The 24,015-nt window shown below is 45.3% G+C and overlaps 1 protein-coding gene across 2 annotated transcripts in view; it reads right to left on the bottom strand.

Moving 5' to 3' along the window:
- Window positions 1-1,244: 1,244 nt before the first annotated feature.
- The window catches only part of CASKIN2 (CASK interacting protein 2), a 263,177-nt gene continuing 240,406 nt past the window's right edge, over window positions 1,245-24,015 (bottom strand). For both annotated transcript variants that reach the window (XM_086930758.1, XM_086930759.1), the window contains 3 exons: window positions 21,160-23,292; window positions 18,494-18,839; window positions 1,245-2,683 (listed from right to left, as the gene is read on the bottom strand). In XM_086930758.1, the coding sequence (XP_086786884.1) occupies window positions 2,590-2,683; window positions 18,494-18,839; window positions 21,160-23,292 (2,573 nt within the window). In that variant the 3' untranslated portion in view covers window positions 1,245-2,589. The remainder of the gene's footprint in view (window positions 2,684-18,493; window positions 18,840-21,159; window positions 23,293-24,015) is intronic.

Raw genomic sequence — 24,015 nt, 5'->3', positions numbered from 1 at the left:
TCTTGGAGCGGAAGGAGGCACAAACAGAACAGTCTCTGGCTTCGTGCTCCGGGGAGAGGCAAAGGTTACACACCTCATGAAGGTCGGTGTGGGGAAACTTCGACCCACATTGAGGACACTTTTTAAATGGCGTCCTTTCCATGAGCTGGAGTTGAGGCCTAGTTAGGCCCGAAGGCCGTCGTCGACGACCGGAATCGAAATCTTCAATGTTGAAGAGTAGCGTCAACTGGAAACGGGTTCGAAACTAAATTCTGGAAGCTGGTGAGGATTGCGCGTTGAAGGAAATTGGTTCCAACACGGAGCGCTGGAAACTCATTCGAGCCCGGTGGCGGAAAAAAACAATCTTGGGATGGAGCCGATGGCCATGCGCAGTATGATCCAAAGGAGGAGTCACCTGTCCTGTGACTGCCAAAGACTTTTCTACAACAAAAACAAACTGCAAACATCCGGGCCCAACACTAGGTGGCCATCTATGCACAGTGTGTAATCTGCAGCTCATATGCCTCGAACATATTGTTTTCTCCAATCTTTGCTGTTGTTTTCACGGCTCTGTTTAACCCTTCCATGCTCATGACGAGCTGAGCTCGTCATGCAGCACAGTGCTCGTGTGCTTATGACGAGCTGAGCTCGTCATGACCACACCCGTTTTTATTGCTGTCCAGCACAGCAGAGGAATATCTCAAGCAGCGATGAGGTTAATATGTATTTGTTTTACTCTGTGTGGTGTCAACAATGGAAGCACTTCTTTATATATATATATATATATAGGTCTTACTTGCTGACCCTGTCTTCGTGTATTTATATATATTCTTATTGTTGGGCACAGAGAGAACAAGTTGTTCTATCATCAAACATCTCATCAGGCCATGGTTTCAACTGCAGGAAGTTGGTGTCATGCCAGACCGTGCATCACTCCCAGAATCTAACTCTCTCAGGCAGTGTCAACAGTCCACGAACTGCATATCAGACTGTCATATTTCTCGATTAGGCTAAGAACTTTACTTCAGGCTGTGACATCACTCCATGCACTCAGAGTCATATCTAAATAGTCATACTCAAAGGACCGGGCATCAAGGCACAGCTCACAACTTCATGAGCTATCTACCCAAATCTAGGGGCTAAAGTAAAGGCTGTACACGTGTACAGCAAAACACCCACTTTTAACAAAATTAAAGAAAAAATGTAAAACATTATTACACATCAACAAAAAGAAATGATTCAAAGAGTAAACAGGAAACTGCGTGTTTAAAATTGTTAGTTCCCTTTTACGTAAATACATTGGAACAGTTTTGTGTACATATATAATATATTATTTATATCTATTTACAGGTTTAAATGTTGTTTCACAAACCAAAGATACAGGTCACAAAGACAAATATCAGCATTTTTTTTTCTATTATCACATGCTGTCAATTCGAAACAAAAAGAATTCATATACACACACACACACACATAGAAATAGTGTTTGATCCTCAGTTGATAAAGTGCAGCTGCGCTATATCTTTTCAATACATAAATTGTTGGAACATCCACAGAAGGGTTGACATTGCTGACAACAAGGCACACATTGATTTGCACATTGTGAAGTAAAAAAAAAAACACACAAGGATAACCAAGCCTGTAAAAAAAACAAAAAACATTTTGCAGTCTGATTTTTGCGAAAAAGTCTGATTTGCTGTTCTTTTCAGTTTTAAAAATAGCTTTTGAAGCATATGCCTTACTTCGCCCCATCTGTTTTCTTAAAATAGGTCTCCGCCACAGACTCGAGGGCACAACAAACGTACATTGACTTGGGGGAAGGAGTTACCAAAGCGTTTCCATCAAAAAGTCTTTATGCAGAGCTCCTATAATACACCCATCGCTTTAGGAAACCGAGTCAGCAATAAGTACATGGGGTTGGAGAATTAAGCAACCAATGTACACACATAATACCAAGCCTTCGAAAAGCTTTAAGAACATAGCCTCGAACAGATGCATGCCTCCAGCAAACAGGCAAAGTTGTGAGCTTGTCTGCACCGAGTCTGTGGTTTGAGGAGAAATGTTAGGGGATGCGGGGAGTAAGAACAAGGTTATAAAGAAAATTCATATATTTACACAATACTACACATATTTACAGGAATTTTATGACTTGTATTAAAAATAATCGTCCCAGGAGGGTTGGGCCATCATCTGGCATAAAATTGCATATTGCGTCCCTTCTGTTTTTGCTAGACTGAGTCACCTCAGCAGGCCATCTTATCCCAGAAGGATAAACCATTGTCATTGTTGCAGTAACATGCTGCAAGGAGTACAGATAAGTGGGAGGGAATAGTCCACCTCCCTCCACGAAGAAATATCTGGAATTCCTTTTCATGTTCCACATCAGAGTTGTGGGGACAATCCATGGTTAGGAGTGGAGAGCAAGATCATCCTCTGTTAGAAGTATGTTCCGGCCAGGGGCAAGGTGTCTAGAAAAAGCGGAGTTGAATAAAGTGCATAGTTTCCTATGGTGTGTCTGCAGGCTTCTTGCAGCTACACACCAACTCCATTCCACAGGCTGGATGTGCTCTACTCTGGGATATTCCGTGGATCCAACAGGCCCCGTCCACCTCAGTCCAACATGGCGTTCAGCTGGTCGGTCAGATCATCAAACATGGTGCTGATGTCATCGAGGATACTCATGGGAGACTTCCCAGCTCCAGAACTGCATGGGGATGGAGAGAACAGAGAGAGGGAATGGAAGATTACAAAGAGGGGCTACAAGAAACATCAAACAAGGCTCTTTAGATCGTCTTATTGCTTTAAGAATGAATCAAGTGGAAACAAACACAAACGAGAAGGGGACAACAGTGAATCTTCTTTGTCACGTGTACGCCTTAGGAAGACATTTTCTAGGACTCTGAAGATGTTGTTTATGTTGCAAGGCCAGGGCCTCTTTCTCCCTCGTTATTAACTAGCTCCTTAGAGAGGGCACAGGGTGTTCTAGTACCATGTGAGCTAATAATAAGGATCCCAGATTTGTGCTCATGATGGTGCGAGTGGCTATATTTATTGTGCACTATTGATGCATGATGTTGATGATAAGTGTAACGTGTTATGGATGTGGAAACCTGTCTCCATCCTTGGTCACTTTAGTGTCTGGGTCTCCGCCCACCAGTCAAGAACACAGGCAATACACAACACAATGACTCCTACTGGTCTTAGTACTCAAACTCTCACAACACAGAGCCCTACTACCAAAAGAGCTACACACTCACTTCACACACATATGCACTAGACAGGCACCTGGAATGCCAGAGCAAGAATCTGGGTTTATCATAACAGCAGAACTTTACATGAGAGAGGCCTACAGACTTGCCTCTCATTGACACAGAGAAAGGGATCTGAATGACTCCTGATAAGTGATACACTGCCCCCCGTGCTTCATGTGCTACACCCAGGGCATTGACAGAAATCCAGTGCCCACTATATATGGGCATACTGGGTGCACCTTCCAGGTCACAGAATGGATTACGAACCTTGCATTACCCAGGAAAAACCCTTGGCCTCTCCATACCCAATAGATACGTAAAACACCAGGGCCAACATAAAAGTCAGGATAACAGTTTTACATGTAGTGATGCTCTTAAGGCAGAGGTACATCCCCATGCAAGGGACATTCCGTCCCAACAAGCTCCCTTTCATTGTCTATTACTCTTGGGCAATTCGATCGCGAGATGATATGCTCAGCCTAATGGAAAGGCATCCATCAATAAAGGTTGAGATGGTTAGGTTGTTTGAAGAAAATGCCCTGCATTTGCACTACTATGAGAGCGATCTGTCTTCCCTACTCTCAATGTTATGTGACTGTTGATTTTCTAGCCCTACTGAAGCAGCTTTTTATGTAATCTTGCATTTGAGACAATAGTTGTGCAACAGATCATGGAACCAAGAGTGAACTGATCTGATGTGCAAATGTATTTGTGGTTTTCATGAGATTCTAACACTAATATAAAACTGATTAAACTCTGTCCTTGGAAGGAAACACTGTCACAAATCTACGTTATAATCTTGACTGGTACCATGATCGATTACTGATGCACAAGTTACTAACCTTCAGTTAACACTTTTTATGGTGGATACTGTATCTGCAGATTCCTCCCCTTGTGATTGTCCCTTAAATGCCAGACTGGAATCGTAAAATTCTAAGCAGTGCTCCTGCAAACCAGCAGGTGGCGCCAGGCAACTGTGCGTCAACACCATTCTGCTCTGAAAGTGATGAATTGAGCCACATATAAGAGCCAACCATGCATACTTACGTCAGTTTCTTTTAGGAACTCATCCGCACCCTCAGATGTGTCAGCAGACTGAATTAACCAGTGCGCAGATTTCTAGATTTTCTTTTAAGACAGCCTTGCCCGTACCAAAAAAGTGGGCAATGAAGAATCTGGGTGTAGATGTGGTATCCACCAGAAAAAGTCTGACCAAGGTAAGTAACTTGCTCTTTTATTGGATACTTCTGACTGCAGATTCCTCACCTTGTGAATAGATTTCAAAGCAATATTTTCCAAGGTGGTTGGTCTGTGGAATGGCTCAGACTAAAGTCCCGGCGGCTAGAAACGACAAAATGCCCAATTCCATATACCCGACTGTCAAGGCAGTAGTACTTCATTTACATGTGCACCGATACCCAAGTAGTGGTCTTATAAATATAAAGGGCAGACGCCCTGCATGCCAATGAAATGGTAGCACGTTTGGCACTGGTTGAATGAGCCTGCAGGCATTCTGGAAGTAGCTCATTAGCTAATGCCTAGCAGATCTGAATGCAGAGGACTATCCTAAGAGAGATGGTCCATTTCTGCACCACTCTATCCTTCTTTGCCCCAGAGAACCCCACAAAGAGCTGATCATCCACCGGATGTTCCTTTGGATCTATACAATTGAATCTTTCTTCCTCTTTCGAGGGATGAGGCAGAGCAAAGAAGGTCAGCAGAGGAATGGTTTATACGACATGAAACAGTGTAACCATCTTCAGAAGACATGATTGCAGGTAGAATGAACAACTGAATTGGTTCGAAAGGGGTACACACAGCATAAAGGTGAGAACTAAATTCAAGTCCCATTGTGGCATTACAAAGGGCGTTTGTGGTAACATACCCTGAAACCCTTTATAAAATGCATCATCCCTGGTGATTTTAACATGAACATTTGGTTTAGCAAACGTAATAAGGCTGAAATAGCTAACCGGTAACCTTTAACAGTACCCAGAGCAGGGCCTCGCTGGGCCACAGAACAAAGCCAACACCACATCCAACAGTTTCCGCTGCAACTGGTCTAACTGCTGCATACAACACTATGGTGCAAACCTGCTCCAGCACCCTGCATATACAGATTTCGAGGAAGAGCTCCTGGCCACCAGGATGACATTAACAACCGTAGGAGGAAGATGAAAAGAACTCCAGTAATGCCACTAAATGTCCATGCATGGAGGTGCAGATTGCACAGGCTATGGACCCTGACCTAAATATATTTAAAAATCTCTCTCTTGATTTCTGGCCAAATCCAGCATGCAAAACTGCGAACAGTGCATGTTCTCTGCACAACAAGGGAAGCAACCTTGAGAGGAGTAGTGGATCTCGCACAGGACTTTGGAGCCCACCGTTTGCTGCAATGTCACATGTTAGTGGTATTGCCTGTGACAATCTGCACCAGTCTGGGCAGGAAGTTCCTCAACGCCAAGCGAAACGCCTACACCAGTAAATCGATGTAGAGGTAGGTCTCTGCTGGTGTAGGATGCTGGGTCAAAAAATGTGGTTCACCTCGCACAGGTCTATGATGACTGCTCAGTTGACTGGAGTGGTCAGATCGTGGCTTAGCCGGAGTGCCCAACAGTGTCAGTAAGTGCTTCATTAAAGGGCAAAAGAGATTCAATTGGTGCCTGGCCAGTCTGTAAAGCTTCAGTAAGACTGTCTGGTTTAATCTCCATAGTCTGAAGGATCTCAGCATCCCTTCTAATTACTGTGGCAGAGAAAGGACATTCATCTCGGATTCCTCACCTTCTCAATATTCTCTTTGGCACCAGACTTCTGATGATTACTTCTAGCTGTTGATTCTTCACCTTTAGAATAGATTCCAAAGCAGTTCCCTTCCATGGAGGAGTGTTGATGGATGGTTCAATGAGGAAATCCTGCTAAATGGATCAGGTGAAGTGGCCATCAAAACATACTTCGGAATCCAGGCAGTAATGCTTAGCAAAAGTGTGTGTTGATGCCAACACAACTGCCTTGCTGATCTCTGTGATCGGGACTCCTCTGGCAACAGCAGAAGTGGTCAATTTGGCCCTGGTGGAATTGGCTCTAATCCCTTGGAAAGATTCCTTCTTCGCCAAAGTGTAGCATGTTTTCAAGAACAATATGATACATCTGGATAGAGTTCCCTTTTGCACCACTATGCTGTTCTTTGCAACAAAGTACCTGACAAAAATCTGGTCATCCAGCCAGATGTCCTTTGTGCAGTCAAAGGAGTAGATGTCCGGCCCACCTGGGATCAAATCTATGCAACTGCTCCTCTACCCTAGTCGCATGGGGGTGGGTGGTAGAAGGTTGGGAGATTAATGGACTGAATCAGATGGAAAGAAGTCAAAGTCACCACATTTGGATAGAAGAAAATCCCTGGTTCGCAACACCAATTTGTTTGGGAGAAAAAAAAAAAAAGAAGTGAATGGTGAACAGGAACTCAAAGCCTGAAAGTCACTGACCCGCTGTGCCTGGCCCAAGTGACTGCCACCAAAAACACAGATTTGAAAGTTAGCATTTGTAACTGGAAACTATGGAGAGAGGTTCATATGGAGTCTCCATTAAAAACGTTAGTTCAAGATAAAGGTCCCAATGGAGCAGAACAAAACAAGTTGGAAGTTAATTTAGTAAATCCTTTCAAAAATCGTACCAGAATGAGGAATTCGCACAGAAAAGGATTATATAGGAGACAGAGGAGTGCCAACAGTGCTGAAAAGTACCCTTTATTGTACTTACGGCATATCGCCTCTCTGCAATAAAAAGTGCAAACTATAAAACTTGAGACAACTTAGCCTGAAACAAAGTTACCTCATCTCCCAGAATAAGCAGATTTAGTGGAGGTGCCACAAGGCAAGAAGATCATGTCTATCACCTCAAATGGCAGCTGAAAGCGCTCAGATGTCCCTGCTCAATCTCCATGCCTGAAGGTGGATGTCTCTGAGACTGATGAGCAGTACCATTTCTATTAGGTCAGAAGGGTCAATGTGAATGACAGCTTGAAAAGGAGACATGTGAAGGAGCGCCGAAGGTCTACATATGACATCCTTTTTGGTCAATCTGGGGCAGCGAGAAGGACTTGGACCGGACTTGGCAACTTTTTCAAAACTTGAGGAATCAAGAGCTGGGGGGAGTGGGGCACAGTGCAGCTGAACGTTCCACCTCAACTGAAATGCATCCCTCAAGGCTCCCCATCAACAAATACTGGAGGGCGCACCACTACTGGCATTCAGTTTTCCAGTGGAGGCAAACAAGCCCACCATAAGATTGCCTCACTGGGAGGAGATTTCCTGGACTCCCTCTGATAGAAGATGCCACTTATGATTGGCGAGAGAACGGCAGTTGGGGCTGTTGTCTCAGACATTCAGAGACCCGCTAAGTGACTGGCAGTCACCTGATTCCTTGAAGGTGAGCCAGAGACCAAAGTACCAATGCTACGAGGCAAAGGAGGCAAGGCTCTCCTCCCTTGCTTATTGACATACCACATGACTGTTGTGTTTTCTGTCAAGATCCGGATGGACCAACCTTGGATGGGGGGGTGAAGGCCTTGAGCGCCAGCTGAATCACTTGCACTTCCAACAGGTTGATGTTGAGTACCTGTCCCTCTGAAGCACAAAGGACAATGATATCCAAATCGTCCAGATAAGCGTCCCTCCCTAAGGTGTAGGCATCAGTCACTACTGTAACCTACAGTTGTCTGAGTAAAGTAAAGGCCATACTGCTCTGTAGGTTCGCATCGTTTAATCACCAAACCACTTCCGCTACAGTGCTGGGGAAAAACACAATGGAGTCAGACAGGTCTCCCCCATATTGAAGCCACTACCTGCAGAGGCTCCACTGCAAGGCCCTCAAGTTCCAATGTGCACGTGTGACTAGGAGAAAGCAGTAAGCCAGCAGGCTTAACAGTCCGAGAAACTTTGGGACTGGGACTCTTGAGCCCTTTTGGAAGGAAGGAACTATTTCCTGGATGTCTACAATTCTCTGACATGGAGGAAAGTCACGGAGTAATATGGTGTCCATATTTGACACTATGAACTGGAAATATCGCAAGGTCAGATTTGGGCTGGCTGATTCAAAAGCCCAGGTCAAACTGCACGGAGACAGGCAACTGCAGGTAGCACGACACCGTCTCAGGGTGACCTAGCTCCGATTAGCCAGTCATTTAGGTATGTAAAGATTGCAATGCCTGACTTTCTAAAATGGGTTGCAACCACCTCTAATACCTGAATAAAGGTCAGTATCTAGAAGTTCTCCTTTTTTGAGGAAGAAATTAAATTCACTGAGGTCCTGGATCAGTCGCAAACAGACGTCCTTCTTGGGAACAAGGAAGCATCTGGGAGTAGCATCCTTGTCTCATCTCCTTCTCTGGCACTAACTCCAGACCTCTTGTCTTCAGGAGTACTGCCAGTTTCTGTTGAAGGATGGAGAGGTGGTCTGGAGGGGTGGGATGGAGTGTGTCGCCTGAAATAAGGGAGAGGTGTAACCTCTTTAAATGATTTTAAGGATCCACTGGTCTGAAGTAGAAAGTAGGACAGCTGCCCTTCCACTGCCTCCTCATGGGGCTGAGGATAAGACCAAAACCTAGTTGCCCGGTGGTACAGGGGAGGAGGCAGATTGCTGTGTAGACCTATGATGCTTACCTCTAGTTCTGCATCTATATTGTTTGACCAGCGGGTTTTGCGGCTGGTAGGTCAGGCGCTGGAGGAAGTAGAGTCCACGTCAAGAGCCAAAACAATGCTAAAGTGGATGGTAATCCCTGGTTGGAGACTGCAAATGTAATCCCATGAACAGTTCGATGCGCACAGCCAGGCGTGTTTTTGGATGGAGAAAGACGTACTACTTGCTCGAGCCACTGAATCAGCAGCTTTCAGTCCCACCTTCATGATATGATGTTAAACTTTCTTCCCATTCTGGATCACTTCTTGGAAGTGTGCCTTCATAACTTCTGGAAGGTATGCACAACCATCTGGTCTATGTCCCGCAAAGCTGAGTGCATCGTGCTTTTCAGCCAAGCTACCTGCTGAAAAGAGCTCCCCCCCGACCCTCCTCCTCTTGGATTCTCTGTCCAAGGGAAGCACAGTTTCAAGTTTAATTTTATTTTGCATAGTTACCAAAAACCATTGAACATTTTGAAAAAGACGTTGTTGTAGAATTAATATTATACACTAATAAAATCAATAAAACACATGCTAAGAAATACTGTACAGTAGAAAAAAGTTGACAGTGCAGGCGATAGCGAGAATCGTTGGTTCGCAAGGTAAAGTGCAGTGCGGTCGCTATGCTTTACAGATGGCAGGTGTGCACATGGTGAAGTGCCAAATAGTGCATATTGTTCAATTGTTAAAGCCTGCTCAAAATTTATTCGGTACAGGTGCTAGTGCTCCATCCTTGATATGTTCGAGAGAAGCCACTCCCAATTTTCGGGCCGATTGCACCACAGGAGACTTCTTACTTCTGAGGCTGCGGTTGGACTATAACATTTTAGGCATTTTTTGTTCCGCCAACATAAGATATTTGACCTATCTGCAGTTCAGTTGCATGTTCCCAGGATTAAAGCAGGCCAACACAGATTGCCACCTGATGCGAATGCTTTTCTGCTTGAAGGGTACTTTTAGTAACTGAAGCCGTTCTTGATGCAGTTCCTTGCATGTGCAGATTAGATGTAAGAGGTCTCCTTGCTCAGTATTGCACAGCCTTCACGTGCTATGGGTTGTTGCCCTTAGCCGTGGTGGAAGATGCTGAGTGCACGGGAGGATACCCAGTCTATACCTTAAGAATTACATTTTTATATCTTTGGGATAACCCAGATTAAAGAATTTTTGTGGTGAAAGTGTTTGATAGGAATTTAAGGTAATCCAGGCATGAGATCGGACTGAGAAAGTTGCCTTGTCCACTACAGAGATTTGTTTTATGCATTTCCAGACCAGTTTTTTAAAAGTTCGATGGCCGAGTTGTGTATCCCAAAGTTTCATGAGCCTGGTAGTTTCCAAAGATGTCTGAAGGTAGCTTCTCGCTTGGGAAATTTCCCTGTGCTGGATTTCCCAGGCACTCCACACCACTGGAGTCAAGCTAGCCGGGCTGATGAGAGGTGTTACCTCGAAACCGGTCCGGTCCTCGGATGCTTGATTCCATTCTGGGAAGGACATGGCTTTTGTAGTTCGGACTGGACTGTTCCCATGGGGCACAGGGTCAGAGCTGATTTGCATATCGCCATTGTCTAACCCGGGGTGGTGTGGATTGCAAAAAAACGATGGATTTGGGCCCAGATCTTTGGACTGGGGTGAGTGTGTGACATTGATCCACACTCGGTCCATCACCTGTTGTGTTTGCATATTCCGCCCTAGGTGCGCTGGGGATGCCCAGACGTGGGTCCCAGGCACTCCACACCACTGGAGTCAAGCTAGCCGGGCTGATGAGGTGTTACCTCGAAACCGGTCCGGTCCTCGGATGCTTGATTCCGTTCTGGGAAGGACATGGCTTTTGTAGTTCGGACTGGACTGTTCCCATGGGGCACAGGGTCAGAGCTGATTTGCATATCGCCATTGTCTAACCCGGGGTGGTGTGGAGTGCAAAAAAACGATGGATTTGGGCCCAGATCTTTGGACTGGGGTGAGTGTGTGACATTGATCCACACTCGGTCCATCACCTGTTGTGTTTGCATATTCCGCCCTAGGTGCGCTGGGGATGCCCAGACGTGGGTCCCAGGCACTCCACACCACTGGAGTCAAGCTAGCCGGGCTGATGAGAGGTGTTACCTCGAAACCGGTCCAGTCCTCGGATGCTTGATTCCGTTATGGGAAGGACATGGCTTTTGTTATTCGGACTGGACTGTTCCCATGGGGCACAGGGTCAGAGCTGATTTGCATATCGCCATTGTCTAACCCGGGGTGGTGTGGAGTGCAAAAAAACGATGGATTTGGGCCCAGATCTTTGGACTGGGGTGAGTGTGTGACATTGATCCACACTCGGTCCATCACCTGTTGTGTTTGCATATTCCGCCCTAGGTGCGCTGGGGATGCCCAGACGTGGGTCCCAGGCACTCCACACCACTGGATTCAAGCTAGCCGGGCTGATGAGAGGTGTTACCTCGAAACCGGTCCGGTCCTCGGATGCTTGATTCCGTTCTGGGAAGGACATGGCTTTTGTAGTTCGGACTGGACTGTTCCCATGGGGCACAGGGTCAGAGCTGATTTGCATATCGCCATTGTCTAACCTGGGGTGGTGTGGAGTGCAAAAAAACGATGGATTTGGGCCCAGATCTTTGGACTGGGGTGAGTGTGTGACATTGATCCACACTCGGTCCATCACCTGTTGTGTTTGCGGATTTCGTGCCACAGCAGTTGACTTTGCGTCTTTGAGGTGGCGCGTCTGATCTTATGTCAGCAGATGACGTAAGATCCGTGCCTGGCCAGGGATTGTTGTAAGAGTCTGACCTCCAGTCTTCTTTGAGCCAGTGAAGGGCAATGCGGGAGTCAAAACATGGTCCTATATGCTTTGACCAACGTGCCGTCTAGTACCTTGGCATCTCTCCCCCACATTGCTTCACTGCCGTAGGTAATTGTGGGGAGGAGAAGCACTGGGAAGGTATAAGTCGACTGACCAGAGGAGCAAAATGCTTTGATAACCAAGCTCTCGGGTGAAGGATGGGCAGTAATATTGTCCTACCATCTTATTGGTCAGTATAATCACACGTGGTTCTGTCAAATTTCAAACATACATTGAGTCTTGTGTTGGTCACTAATGAAAAGCAATGTATTTGAATGAGGAACGTTGTGTGAAATCTACCAAAAGGATTGAAAGACGTTGTATGAACTCAGCCAGAACCATGTGTGATTATACTGGTTATCTACTCAAGTTCAGATATTACACCAGCTATTGTAGCTGAGACTGAAGTGGGCTTCTTCCAAGCCGTTAGAACTAGGTTTATCCAGTCCTCATTGAAGAGCAAGAGGGGTTCCGCAGATGGTACTGCATGGAGGAGGACTTCAGTGGGGATGCCGGTCTTTGCCCCCTCTGTTGGAAGCTGCTGCTCCAAGACTTCAGCAGCCTTCTTTACGACAGCATGGAAGGACATCACTTCTAGCATTGGTGGCCCTGTTAAAAAAATCCACATCCATGCTGGAGAAGTAGTCAGCCCACTGGCTGAGAACAGACCAGTACATTCTAAAGCTGGGCCACTTCCATCATCATCACCTCGAGAATACAGGTTCATAAGATCAGAATTTGTTCTAAAAATGTCATAAAACCAATTATGAACCTCTGCACCTCCCTTCATGATCTGTTCTGTGTCACAACTTCAGGGATCTGCGCCAAGGGAGATGGAGCCAACAATGATGCAGGAATATTTGGCTTGATATGCAGGTAGGAAGGAAGGAGGTGCCCACATCAGTCCTGGAAGAGCAGAGCTGTACAGCATCTGGGCCAATGGCATAAAACATTTGTAGGCCATACAGAATCCTGGGACCGGATGACGTGACCAATGGCGTTGTAAACTAGGTGAAGATTGAATAAGTAGCTTTGAAAAACACAGCCGGCCCAATCCTGGGGTAGGGAACTCTATATAGGATGGTGTTGACATTGGTTATTGTGGGCATGAGGGACCTGGCACCGAAGAGTCTGGCGGTAACGGAGCAGGTGGAGATCCACTGAAATCACTGGTGGTGGACACTCTGAAGAGGATGATCCGGCTCCATAAGGACAAGCAGAAGCTCCGGGATGAGGTTTCCAAGGGAGTCTAGGCTAGTTTTCATTGCCGTGCTTCTTAGGTTTCTTGCTCTTCCTACGCTTTGTACTGAAGAGTGGAAAGATGGTTCCCTGGAACCACCACGGCTGTGCTTTTACTCCTGAACTTTGCCTGACGTTCTTTGATAGCCTTCAGGTGCATTTTCTGACAGGAATCAGGAGTGTGAATCATGGACCGACCCAAGGCACCAGAGACCAACAGAGTGGAGGTCAATGATGGGCATCTGTCCATCATAGTATCTGCAGGGAGCACATTCCAAATGCTAGGGAGAAGATATACTTGCATGATTTTTAAAAACATTTTCTGTGAGGACTCAACTCTAGGGGAGCGAGCTCACAATCCACATCGAAGGTGCAGAAAAAATTGAACTGATGTTGTCGCGCGTCAGTGGGTGCTATAGGTCTTTGGTGACGTCATCTGACATGATTTCCAGTATTGCTGCAAAGCCATATGGGAGAGCTTTAAGGGTTCCAGATCCAGTCTAGAGTCTTGGATAAGTCTGCATTTTTTAAATCTGTAGATGTATGTATCCATTATAAAAACTATTGGCCGTGCAATCTCAAACACAATTCTGGTACCCACTATGTCTATTGCGGTTCTAAACAAAATGAAATATTTGGCTAGTATTAATGCAAAGGTGGGTAAATGAAGAATTCAAATGACATGGATGTAAATGAATTCTGGTATTAAAGTTAACTTAACCCTGTTGCAGACCTTGGGATCTTGTCAAATACAGCATTGATTAATTGCTGAAAATAAGTAATTATCACAGACAGATGAATCTTTCTTGCGGATTAGATTACATGAGATTGTTGTCCGGGACTCAGCTTTGAGATGGTATTGGTCTTACATACAGGACAGAACACAGGCAGGCAACATCTCTTCCTACAACTCTGCAGCCAGACTTGTATAGTAAGAGGTTCAGCAGGGTTCTTCTCTAAGACCTACTCTATTTAGGTTGCTGCTTTGGCCCACTTGATCAGGTCATATGATTTCTCCTTTGTGACTTATGCGCAAGAAAAACATCTTATCATCCGACTGGGCGGTCCACCCAGCTACTCTAAGGAGAAGCTTAAAAATCGCATCTCCAATGTTACTTATTGGATGAGCAACAGCACTTTAAAATGAAAAACAGACAAGATTATAGTACTGGTCTTAGACTATTCGAAAGAAGCTTGGTCATACAGGCGGTGGCTCATAAAACTGGGGTCTGGCCAGCTCCCTATTCTTGTGTTAAAGAGTCTTAGAATCATTGCTTACTTTTGATTTGAAAGGTAATAATGTCCTCCTATTCTTGTTTCATTAAATGATTAAATCAATAGCCCTCTAGTGTCACTTAACTTGTAAACGTGTCTCTCAGGCCACTATTTTGTCAAGAATAGATTAATGTAATGCCTGTACCTCAGTCTGATGAAGACATTATTCCACAGGCTTCAACTGATTCAGCACTGGGCTACATGTAATATTTTGGATTTGCACTGAAGGGTGCAATGTTTCCCCGACATAGGCTCCAGCAACATTGGCTCTCTTTGAGCAAAGGGGTTTGTTTCCATCTATCTGCCTTGGCCATTTCATAGCCCTGGCCATAACTATCTTCAGATCAAGTATTTTCTATATAAACTCTGATCCTCTTCTGCCAGATTAAGGATTCCATCATATAAGACTGTACTTTTAAGATCTTAGCAACCAATTGATGGCCTACACTCCCTCCTTCCCGGAGACAACACCCTTAGTTTCAGAAAGTCACTTAAAACATATCTATTCTAATCACAGCAGGCTAAAGCAATTTTTCTCCAGTTATTCTCAGTTCAGCACTAGGACACCTATACCTGTAGAAGTTTGACCTTTAGAAATACCATTAATATTCTGAGTCCCAGAGCAATACCCCTGGGATGTGGGAATGAGTAGGGCTAATTGACAAATAAAGTCATGCAGAGCACCCTTGGCAAAGTATTTGCCACTGCATGATTGGGCTGTGGGGCAATAATGTTTAGCAAAGGTGTGTAGGGTTGACCTCATGGTTGCCCGGCAGATGTTAACCACTGGAATGGCTTTTGGGAGAGCCGTGGGGGCAAATGCTCTATGGAGGGTTTTTCTTGGCTAATGAAGCAGATCTTAGGCATGGATGGTCAAAACAAAATGGTGCGTTTGGTGACTGCTCTGCCTTTCTTCACGCAGCAAGGCCCACAAACAGCTAATCATCCACTCTGACCTGTTGAGTATGGTCGATGTAATAGGAGACTCCATGCTTGGGATCAAGTATATGCAGTCTCTACTCCTCTTTGGTGGGATGAATGGGAGGAAGCAAAGTTGAAAAAAGGTAAGAGGCTGAGTTTACCTTGGGCAGAAAGGCTGGGCAAGCCTGCAGGACCATTTGTCTGGAAGGGGAAAAAAACTAAAGTGACCTGAAATCCTCTCACCCTAACTATCATACTCTAGAAGTTACAGCAACTAACAATGTGGTCTCCAAAGTAAGAAGTCAAACTAGACAGCTGTGCATAGACTCAAAAGGAGATGTTATGAAGAAAGTTAATGGAAAGCTCAAATCCAACTGAGGAACAATGAACATAGTGGAAGGTAACTGGTAAAGCAAAATGGTGCTACTAAAGGTAACCTAAATAACCAAAGCTGGATCAGGAAAATACATGAAAGTCAGCAGGTCTGCCAGGTAACCCTGGACTGTAGCCACCTAAAGGCCCTGCTGTGCAAGACATGCAGGACATGAGAGAGACACGAATTAAAGGAACCCAAAATCTCTGAAGCAGACAGTTGCACCAAGTTCTTTACTACTTGTATTCTTTGGGTTTGAGAGTATGGAATTACTCTATTAGTATATTATGATCGATGTAATATATACACAGATGGTTATGCCATTGGAATTAAGTGACAGGGAGGATCAAATTATGTGGCAAGAAAAGGCAACTTATGTAGCATAACGCAGAACATGTTTGGGATAGTATTATGTCATTTATTACACTTCTTAATGCCTGAGCATAGGCAACAATTTAAAACTCAAATGTAGCAATAAAGAACAGAAGGGTTCCCAGCCAACTTTTGTGCAGGGACTTCCACGTTGCTACATTTTGGTAACTTTTGATCTGTCTAAGTAAGAATATTTTTTTTGTTAAAATCTGCAGATTATGCAGCAGATGATAGATATTGGGGCAAATTCATTACTACGCGGAAATTGTCGCAGCTGCAAAATTGCATAATTCCAGTGGACCTGCAGATAAATTAGCAATACATTCATGTCCACTCTTGCAGAATACTGTATTATAGGTGGCATTTAATTCCTCCTACTCCATGCTCATTCTTCGGGTATGTGAGTATTGACTTGCTCTCTTTTTTACTTCATCTCCCACAATTTACTTTACTAATTAGGACCATTTTTGCTTACTTCCTATAGGTGTTTAGACAGATGGCACATATGCCCCGATGTGAGTGTCACTAAGGGCCAAAACATCAACATCAAACCATTGGATTTTTGCCTGTAAGTAAATAAAATTGGAAGACTGACGGATGTCTTCCTGGAGGTCCATGGCCGCAACCAATCTCTGCTATTGAAGGCTAGCAGGACATGGTTCAGAGACATTCCTTCAGCAGGACAAATCCAAGGTGCTAAGTTTAGAAGGCCAAGATCTGGAATGGGACTCTGGCCTCCATCTTTCTAGGGGACCAAGAAGGGAGAAAAATCCTGTTTCCCTTCCTTAAAGTAGCACCACTTCTATGCCCCAATGTTCGTTCATCAGGGCAAGGAACTATGCATCCAGAATTGAGGCATGAACCAAAGCGCATGACCTGGCAGAGTGTAGAAGCTCTGTGGAAATGAAGGGTAAGGCACAGCCCTTGTTCATCAACTGGATGATGCAGAGGTCTGTTGTGATCAACTTGCAAATAGCGGAAAAATGGGAAATCCACCTACTGCCACCAGAAGATGGTTGCTTAAAAGGGGGTGGGGGAGAGTGGTTGGTGAGGCTTTGAGGGGGCATGGACGGGACTTAATCTGTTGCTTGACCAGCAAGGTGTCAGTAGCCAGAGTCAGAAATTCCAGCTGAATCTTCTGCAGCTTTGGAATCAGGTCTGAGAACGCAGAAGAGCTTGTTGTTGGGGAACAGCACAGTGACACTGAATGGTTCAGGGACCAGGACTGTTTCCTCAAGGAAGAAGAGAATTTCCCATCCTATGGTGCTTTTTGTAGGAAGACTGTTTGGGAGATTATTACCTCACAGGAGATTTCTCCGTAGGAGAGGGAGTTTGCTTTTGCATGTCCAGTCAGTCCTCGACCAAGAACAACTTGGCCTCCCTGATTGCTTTCAGTGCAGCGGGGAACATGAAGTGCAAGTTGTGGCACCACTGTCTGATCGAAGAAACCACATACACATGTTGTGAGGATACAATTAAGACTTCTACTTGGTGTACCTATGTCAAAGATTGAACCCTCAAACATCAGACCTGGCTGTTTTGAAGTGGAGAAAAAAATGAGTCTGTGAAGTACCAAGAGAGCTCTGCGCCGTCTTCATGAGCTACGGAAAAACAGGAACAGATGTCTGTGATTATATTAGTGCCTATTACATAATGATTACTTCATGTCTGCTAAGCAGTCATGGCTAGAGTAGCATAGTGCCACTTGGCAGCACTGAAGAACTACAGGTGAGGACTGGCTTTTCTGGACCAGTCTGATGCCTTTGGAATATTTTTAAGGAGAGGAACCTGCAGAATGATGTATAAATCATAACCTTTAGTCTTTGAACTAGGTACACACAAAGAAGATCGAAGAGTCTCAATGTGTACCCAGTTAGAGTGTGTAACTTTTCCGTCTGTTAGTAGCCTACCTGGAAAAAAACAAAATCCCCTCCCTCAGTTTAACTGAAGATTAGTATTGGGTAGAATCTCAAGGGAACAAAGAAAATCAGAAACTTCCATTCTTCATGACATGGAAAATACAGAATGAAAGATTGATTTTCAGTGTAATCAAGGTTGGTACTATTTGTTGTACTGTGCCCGATTTTCTTAATGTTTTCTTCATATGAAACCATCTTAGAATGTGCATGCTCTGATATAACTAGCTGTACTGCATGTTGCATTCAATGCATACATACGGTATGAGGGTCACTGCCAAATGGACAATGTATATATTCTACATGGAAAATTGCCCTGTTCCCTTCTTTACCATTTCAATTCCCCTAACATAGGGCTAATTACCCCCCCAAGGGTAATCCTGCTTCGGTTAAAAACTTTATTTTTTTAGCAAAACAGGATTACATGTGTACAAGTATTTGTGACTATGAAGCCAACTGCAAAGAGCAACTAGAAATATGACTAGAAAATGGTTAGAAATTTGGGAAAACTTGCTGAAAATACTGCAGTAATGCTTGCAGTATCATAATACTGGCTGGGTGCAGTATTACCACACCTTGTTACTGGGCCACTAGTGATGGTGGCTCAAGGGTTTATGACTAAGGCCTCATCTGCCCGTCTGTGACTTCTCAATGTAACTCACCTGTCTGTTAAACTTTCAGCAGTTGCATTTCTCCCCGTCACTGGTAGTACTGGTTGCAAAGTGCCAGGCGGATGCAGCAGCGTGTAGGAGGATGCACTAGGTGCAGGGTCCTTATTCAGAGACTTTATGGAGATGTGAGCCCCTCTGTTGGCATCTGTGCTGGACGCAATGTTCCGGTTGAAAGGCTCAGCCGAATGGGGAGGTCCGGAGAACTCTGGCATTGTCCAGGTGAGAGTCCCAGGTCCAGAAGGGCCCAGCCTAGTCTGCGGAATGTTCTGTGGTATGGTGTGCTGGCTTGAGAACGCCAGCTGTGTGGAAGCAATCGATGAAGGCTTTGCAGAAAATTCTAAGAAAAAATACAAAGAAACATGAGGAGCCACCTATAGACTCATAACAAGCACAAGTCTTATGAACATACCTGCAGGGCAACCTATGGATCCTGAAGATAAAGAAATATTAACACAACATATAACTCCTCTGGTCAGGAATAATACAGCATTATTTATAGCTAACATTCTCAACACCAATAATATGGCTTCTACATTAAAGATGACAACTTACTCAGCTGGTAAAACTGCTACACTAAATGCTACAGTTCTCTGAGCTTCCAGCATTGCTGCATCTCAACCTACAGCTTTCTACAAAGCTGCTAGTGGCTTCTTGGCACGTCTAGGTGTACTCCGTGTACAAAAGCTAGTGCAAGAAGAAATGTCTTTAACCGATTGTGAAAGAGAAGGAGGTCATCAGCAGAACACAGATCCTAAGGACAGGGCAGCGCAGAGGGAGATACTTAAGCGAATTAACATGCGTCTGATTCTTTTAGAAACTAGTTGGTCTGAATGAACCGGCTTACACAAGCAACTTAATCTTGCAAAAAGGAGTGCACACAATACTCAAAGGGAAATTAAAAAGATAGGAGAAAATTAAGGGTTCAATGGTGTTGAAGCCCTTTCATGAAATACTCTAGCAACCTTAAATAAATGGCATTGGCATAGTCCAGTCTACAAAATGCCAGTGAAAAACAGCTTGGACTCTCTGGAACTACTATATATACAGTAACAGTTTCTTCAAGTACTTTAGGTGGTGTAAGCCTGCTTAAATATTTCCTGTGTGTCGCTTGAGGAGCAAGATTATCAGCTAGTATAAATAGACTGATGTATGACCACACCTCCTGAACATTTACATGTTTAAGCTGTAGTGGGTAGTTTGTTCGATCTTGAGAAGTCCTTTATGTCAAGAGATTGGTTCAATTTTATTTAATTTATTTATTCTTTCTCATAAACTCAGCCCAAGGGCATAAGCACAATGCACACAGTGCTAGGCAAAGTCGAGACCTCAGCACAGAGAACAGGTGGACTAGAAAATTGCATTAAAACCAAACTTTAAAACCAAAATTTAATAAATGATTAGTGGATTGTGAATGAAATTAAAGAGTAGGCAAGGACATCAAAGGTGACAGGGGTGTGAAAGTGCAGAAATGAATGAAAATTGAGAGGAGGTGAGTACAGAAGAAAGAAATTAACAAAAGGGAACGCAGGGGAGGTTGGTTAGGGAGGCAGTAAACAGAACCAGAGAAAAGGAGGGTAAGCAGAAAAGGAAGACGAGTCTAGGTCAAGACAGAGAAGTGACCAGTAATGCACCAACGGAGGAAAAGCAATAACGAAGAGGAGGAGTATCACGAGGGTGCATTTCTGATATTGGATAGGATAGAGGGGGAAAAAACAGCTAGTGAAAGAAGGAGGTGAGAGTAAAAAGGGAATGGGAAAGTAGGAGAGGCTGAAAATTAAAGGCAAGGCATCTAACAATGGATATGAAGAAAGTGAATAGAAACGCCAGAGAATATGAAGGTGAGTAGATGGAGAAGGTGAGACAGGTCAAGCAAGGGCGGCTCTAGGCTCATCTCATGGCGGCCCTGGGCAGGGAGCGGAGGTAGGGGGCCCCGAAAGAGGGGGTCCGGGCGGGGCGGAGCGCGGAGGCCAGTGAAGAGGGGGGAGGGGGGTCAGGGTGTTTGGAAGTGGAACAGAGCAGGAGGTCGCAAAATCCCTGCCAGGGGCCGCCACGCAAATATGTATCAATCCTCAGAGGATTATTATATTAAGGATATATGTTGACGTGATGGCCCCTGAGGTTTGGTGGCCCTGTGCAGGTGCACAGCTTGCACATGCCTAAGGCCGCCCCTGCGTCAAGGCAGAGACTGGGAGCTGATGCTGGAAAAGGGTTAAAGGAAGACAAGCAATGCCAAGGTGGAGAAGTACATATTAGAAGAGTGTATGTTGGCATGTTAAAAAGTAACTATTCCCCAGGGGCTCATTCAGCAGGGCAGATCACCACTTGCATTCTAAGAAGTGATTTAGGAGATTTACTATCATAGTTATCTAGATAGCCTACTGTACTGCCACAATCCCTGCAGCTCCACACATGTATCTCTATGAAACCACAACCTACAGTTCACCTAAAAACCTGCATTTGCTACAATGATACCAACAGCTCTCATCAGCACTGAACACCAGTACCTAAAGTTCACCCTACTACAAACACAGCTACACCATTCTTTGCAACCTCCTGTCTTGGCAATCAGTGCTCCTAAAGGAGGTCTTGTAGCTTCCACAGTGTCACCAGTCCTACAGCATCAGGACCAATGCATTCTTATGATGGAAATAGCATACCTCTAATGGGGCTCCTCTGTAGACCAGTGATGCCCGACTTTCCCAGCTTTGTAATCTCTGGAACATCAGGTTTCAGGGAGATCATAGGCTTGACTGCTCCCTTCTCAAGGGACAGCAAACTCTTTTCAATTTCTGCAATTCTGTACTCAACACTGTCATCATCAAAGCCATCCTTGCTGGGTGCAGTCATATTGATCGAGGAGGGTTGCATCACTTTTACCGTGCTCACTGTTTGGCTGTCCAGGTATCTGGGCTCAGTGCCCATGTCAGAAGTCCCTGCAGAAATACCCCCATCTTCCGAAGACTCTTTGTCCTTCAGCTTGGGTCTTCGCTTCACTGTATCTGACTCAGTTAGGTTAAACTCCGGCACCTCTGGCTTCTTGCTGGTTGCCACAGACTCCTCTTTAGTGCAAATGACCCCCAAGACTGGAGGGGGTTGTGTGCCAGCGTCTACACTAGAGGCACCACTGGGCTTTGGTCTCTGCTTGATGGTCAGGATTCCCTCTTCTGCAAACGGAATGCATTCGCTGGAGCTGTTCTGAGAAGAAGAGGAGGAATGGGTGGCTTCCTCTTTTTTAGCCTTGAGCTCTTCATCACTGTCTGACTTCCCACTATCAAGCTTTGGGAGGAGAATCTCTGTCCTAGGCGTGCCTGGCTCACTGACTGTCCGCCTCCGTGGGACATTTTCAGAGAGATTATCTCGTGGCCTCCCCACAACTGCAGCCACAGGTGGGCTGTGAAGTGGACCCCCTTTGTCCAGTCGTGATGGTGCTCCTTCGGCAGACCTTACTGCGGACCCCCCAACAGATGATACCTCAAGCATAGCAGCAATACTCCTTACAGATCTGCCAGAGCTCCCTTCGTTAGCATCCTGTGCTGGCAGGGCAACTGTACTAGTTGAGTCTAGTAAAGATGTCTGGTTTATCTCTTGTACACCCCCACTCTCTTTTTCTAGGGTCTGGGTGCTGCTGACTGAACTCAGTCTTTTTGGTGGCGCTGGTGGTGGGCCTTTACGTCGTGCTCGAATTGCAAATGACTGACTGCGCAGCACCTTCTTCTCTGTTGGTGCATAGGTGCGTGCCACCTGACTCCTGCCCGGACGTCGAGTCAGAGTAGCATAGGATCCAAGAGTACTGGTTGGTGCAACCTCAACCTCTTCCTCCTCGTCGGGTTCTCCATCAGACAAAGCATAGCGGTTCAGACTTAGAGAACGCATCTTTAACTTGATGCCTTCCCCCCTGCGATCCTCTGTAGGCATCTGCTGCACTTGGATGGGAATGGTAAAGGCGGGTTTTGGCGGGGGGATTGGAGGTTCACTGCTGCCACTGCAGTGGGAATGTAAATAGGACAAGGTTTGCTGAGTGGAAGGTAATAGTGTCCGATTTGGGGCTGGAGAGAGCTCTGCCGCTGGCTGGGACCTTAGGGAAAGTTGTGAGTGGAGAAAAACACCAGGGCTTTCACCTTTGCTGGGAGTGTGGGGTGGGGCGCACAGCGGAGGTGGCTGTGAAGGGGTGGAGGTTGGTTTGGAGGGACAACCCATTTTCTGAGCCAGGGGGCGCTGATAGTAATCCATGCCTTCTGGAAGATTCCGCTCCTTTAGTGGGCTCCCCTGAAGACCATTGGTTTCTTGTTGAAATGCTAATTGGGAAAGAACTATACCATAGTTGTCCAAGCCTGTTCGCCCTGGCGGGTTGTCCTTCGACCGTAGATGGATGGTGGAATGCGCTCCACTGCTGCCACTGCTACTGCCCCCCAAGCTCTCATGAGAGTGACTGCACAGGGCCCCACGGGACAACATGTTTTCTTGTGAGTGGCCAGAGCCCCTAGAACGGTTGCCAATGCTCTCTTGGCTGCGGGACATCCCCAAGCCACCAGAATGGATTCCCAGTGTGGCATGGCCACTATTGGACATGGCACTCTGCAGCTCACAGCTCAACTCGCTGTCCTGGAATGTGGACATCTTAGCGGTGGGTGTGGTGGGAGCTGACACCTCTTCACTCTCCATGGCCTCAATGGTCACGATATCTAGTGATCCAGGGATCCTTCGTTTCAGTGTATTGCCATCAGCTTGATTTAGGCTCTTGCGGATGTCGGACAATCTCTTTACAGCAAGCATGAGTTTCTTCTGGTGTCCTGCAAAGAAAGAATAGGACAAGAATGAGACTGAATACAGCAATCGCTGCTCCAGTGAGAAAAAAGGGAAAGATTATATCCCATCATCCACTTTAACCAAACTTACTTCATCCCCAAACAACCCTGCTATCAAACAGTAAATTTCTCTGGACTCCAGTCTGTCTTCTCCCTTTTCATTGCCTTCCCTTTAATTCTTTTTGGTCATCATCATTCTCTTGTCATACTGTGTATTTCTTTTAAAGAACACTAACACAATACTATGCCTTGATGCTGCTTACATCTGCCAGACAAAGCAGCTATGGGTGAAATCGAATCATATGATTTAGGTGATTTAATGGGGGTCGGGAATCAATGGTATAAAGAGTGCGTCACAACCCATTGTGCCTTTATGGAGTGTAGGGCTACTCCTGAAAACATGGAGCATAAATAGGGCGTTATGGGATTGACTCTTGTCAATGTTGAGCCTCTTCCATTAATGTTATGGTGGTCAACATGCCATGCTCTTATTTATACAGGACTGGTAACTGGAATCATGTGGAGATAATCCAATGCTGGAGGTTTTACTATTTTGAGAGCAGGCAAACAGTTACCTTCTCCAGAGGAATCAGAAAGGATATATGCCCAGATGTATGAAACCTTTACGCAACAAATCAAGATGCTCCTCCAACTGCTGTTTCCTAGCAACAGAAAATGAAAAACTAGTAGACATCTGCTCAATTCATT

The sequence above is a fragment of the Lissotriton vulgaris genome, chromosome 7 (assembly GCF_964263255.1).
Source record: "Lissotriton vulgaris chromosome 7, aLisVul1.2, whole genome shotgun sequence".
Classification (NCBI taxonomy): Eukaryota; Metazoa; Chordata; class Amphibia; order Caudata; family Salamandridae; genus Lissotriton; species Lissotriton vulgaris.
This window is presented reverse-complemented; position numbering and strand designations above follow the sequence as displayed.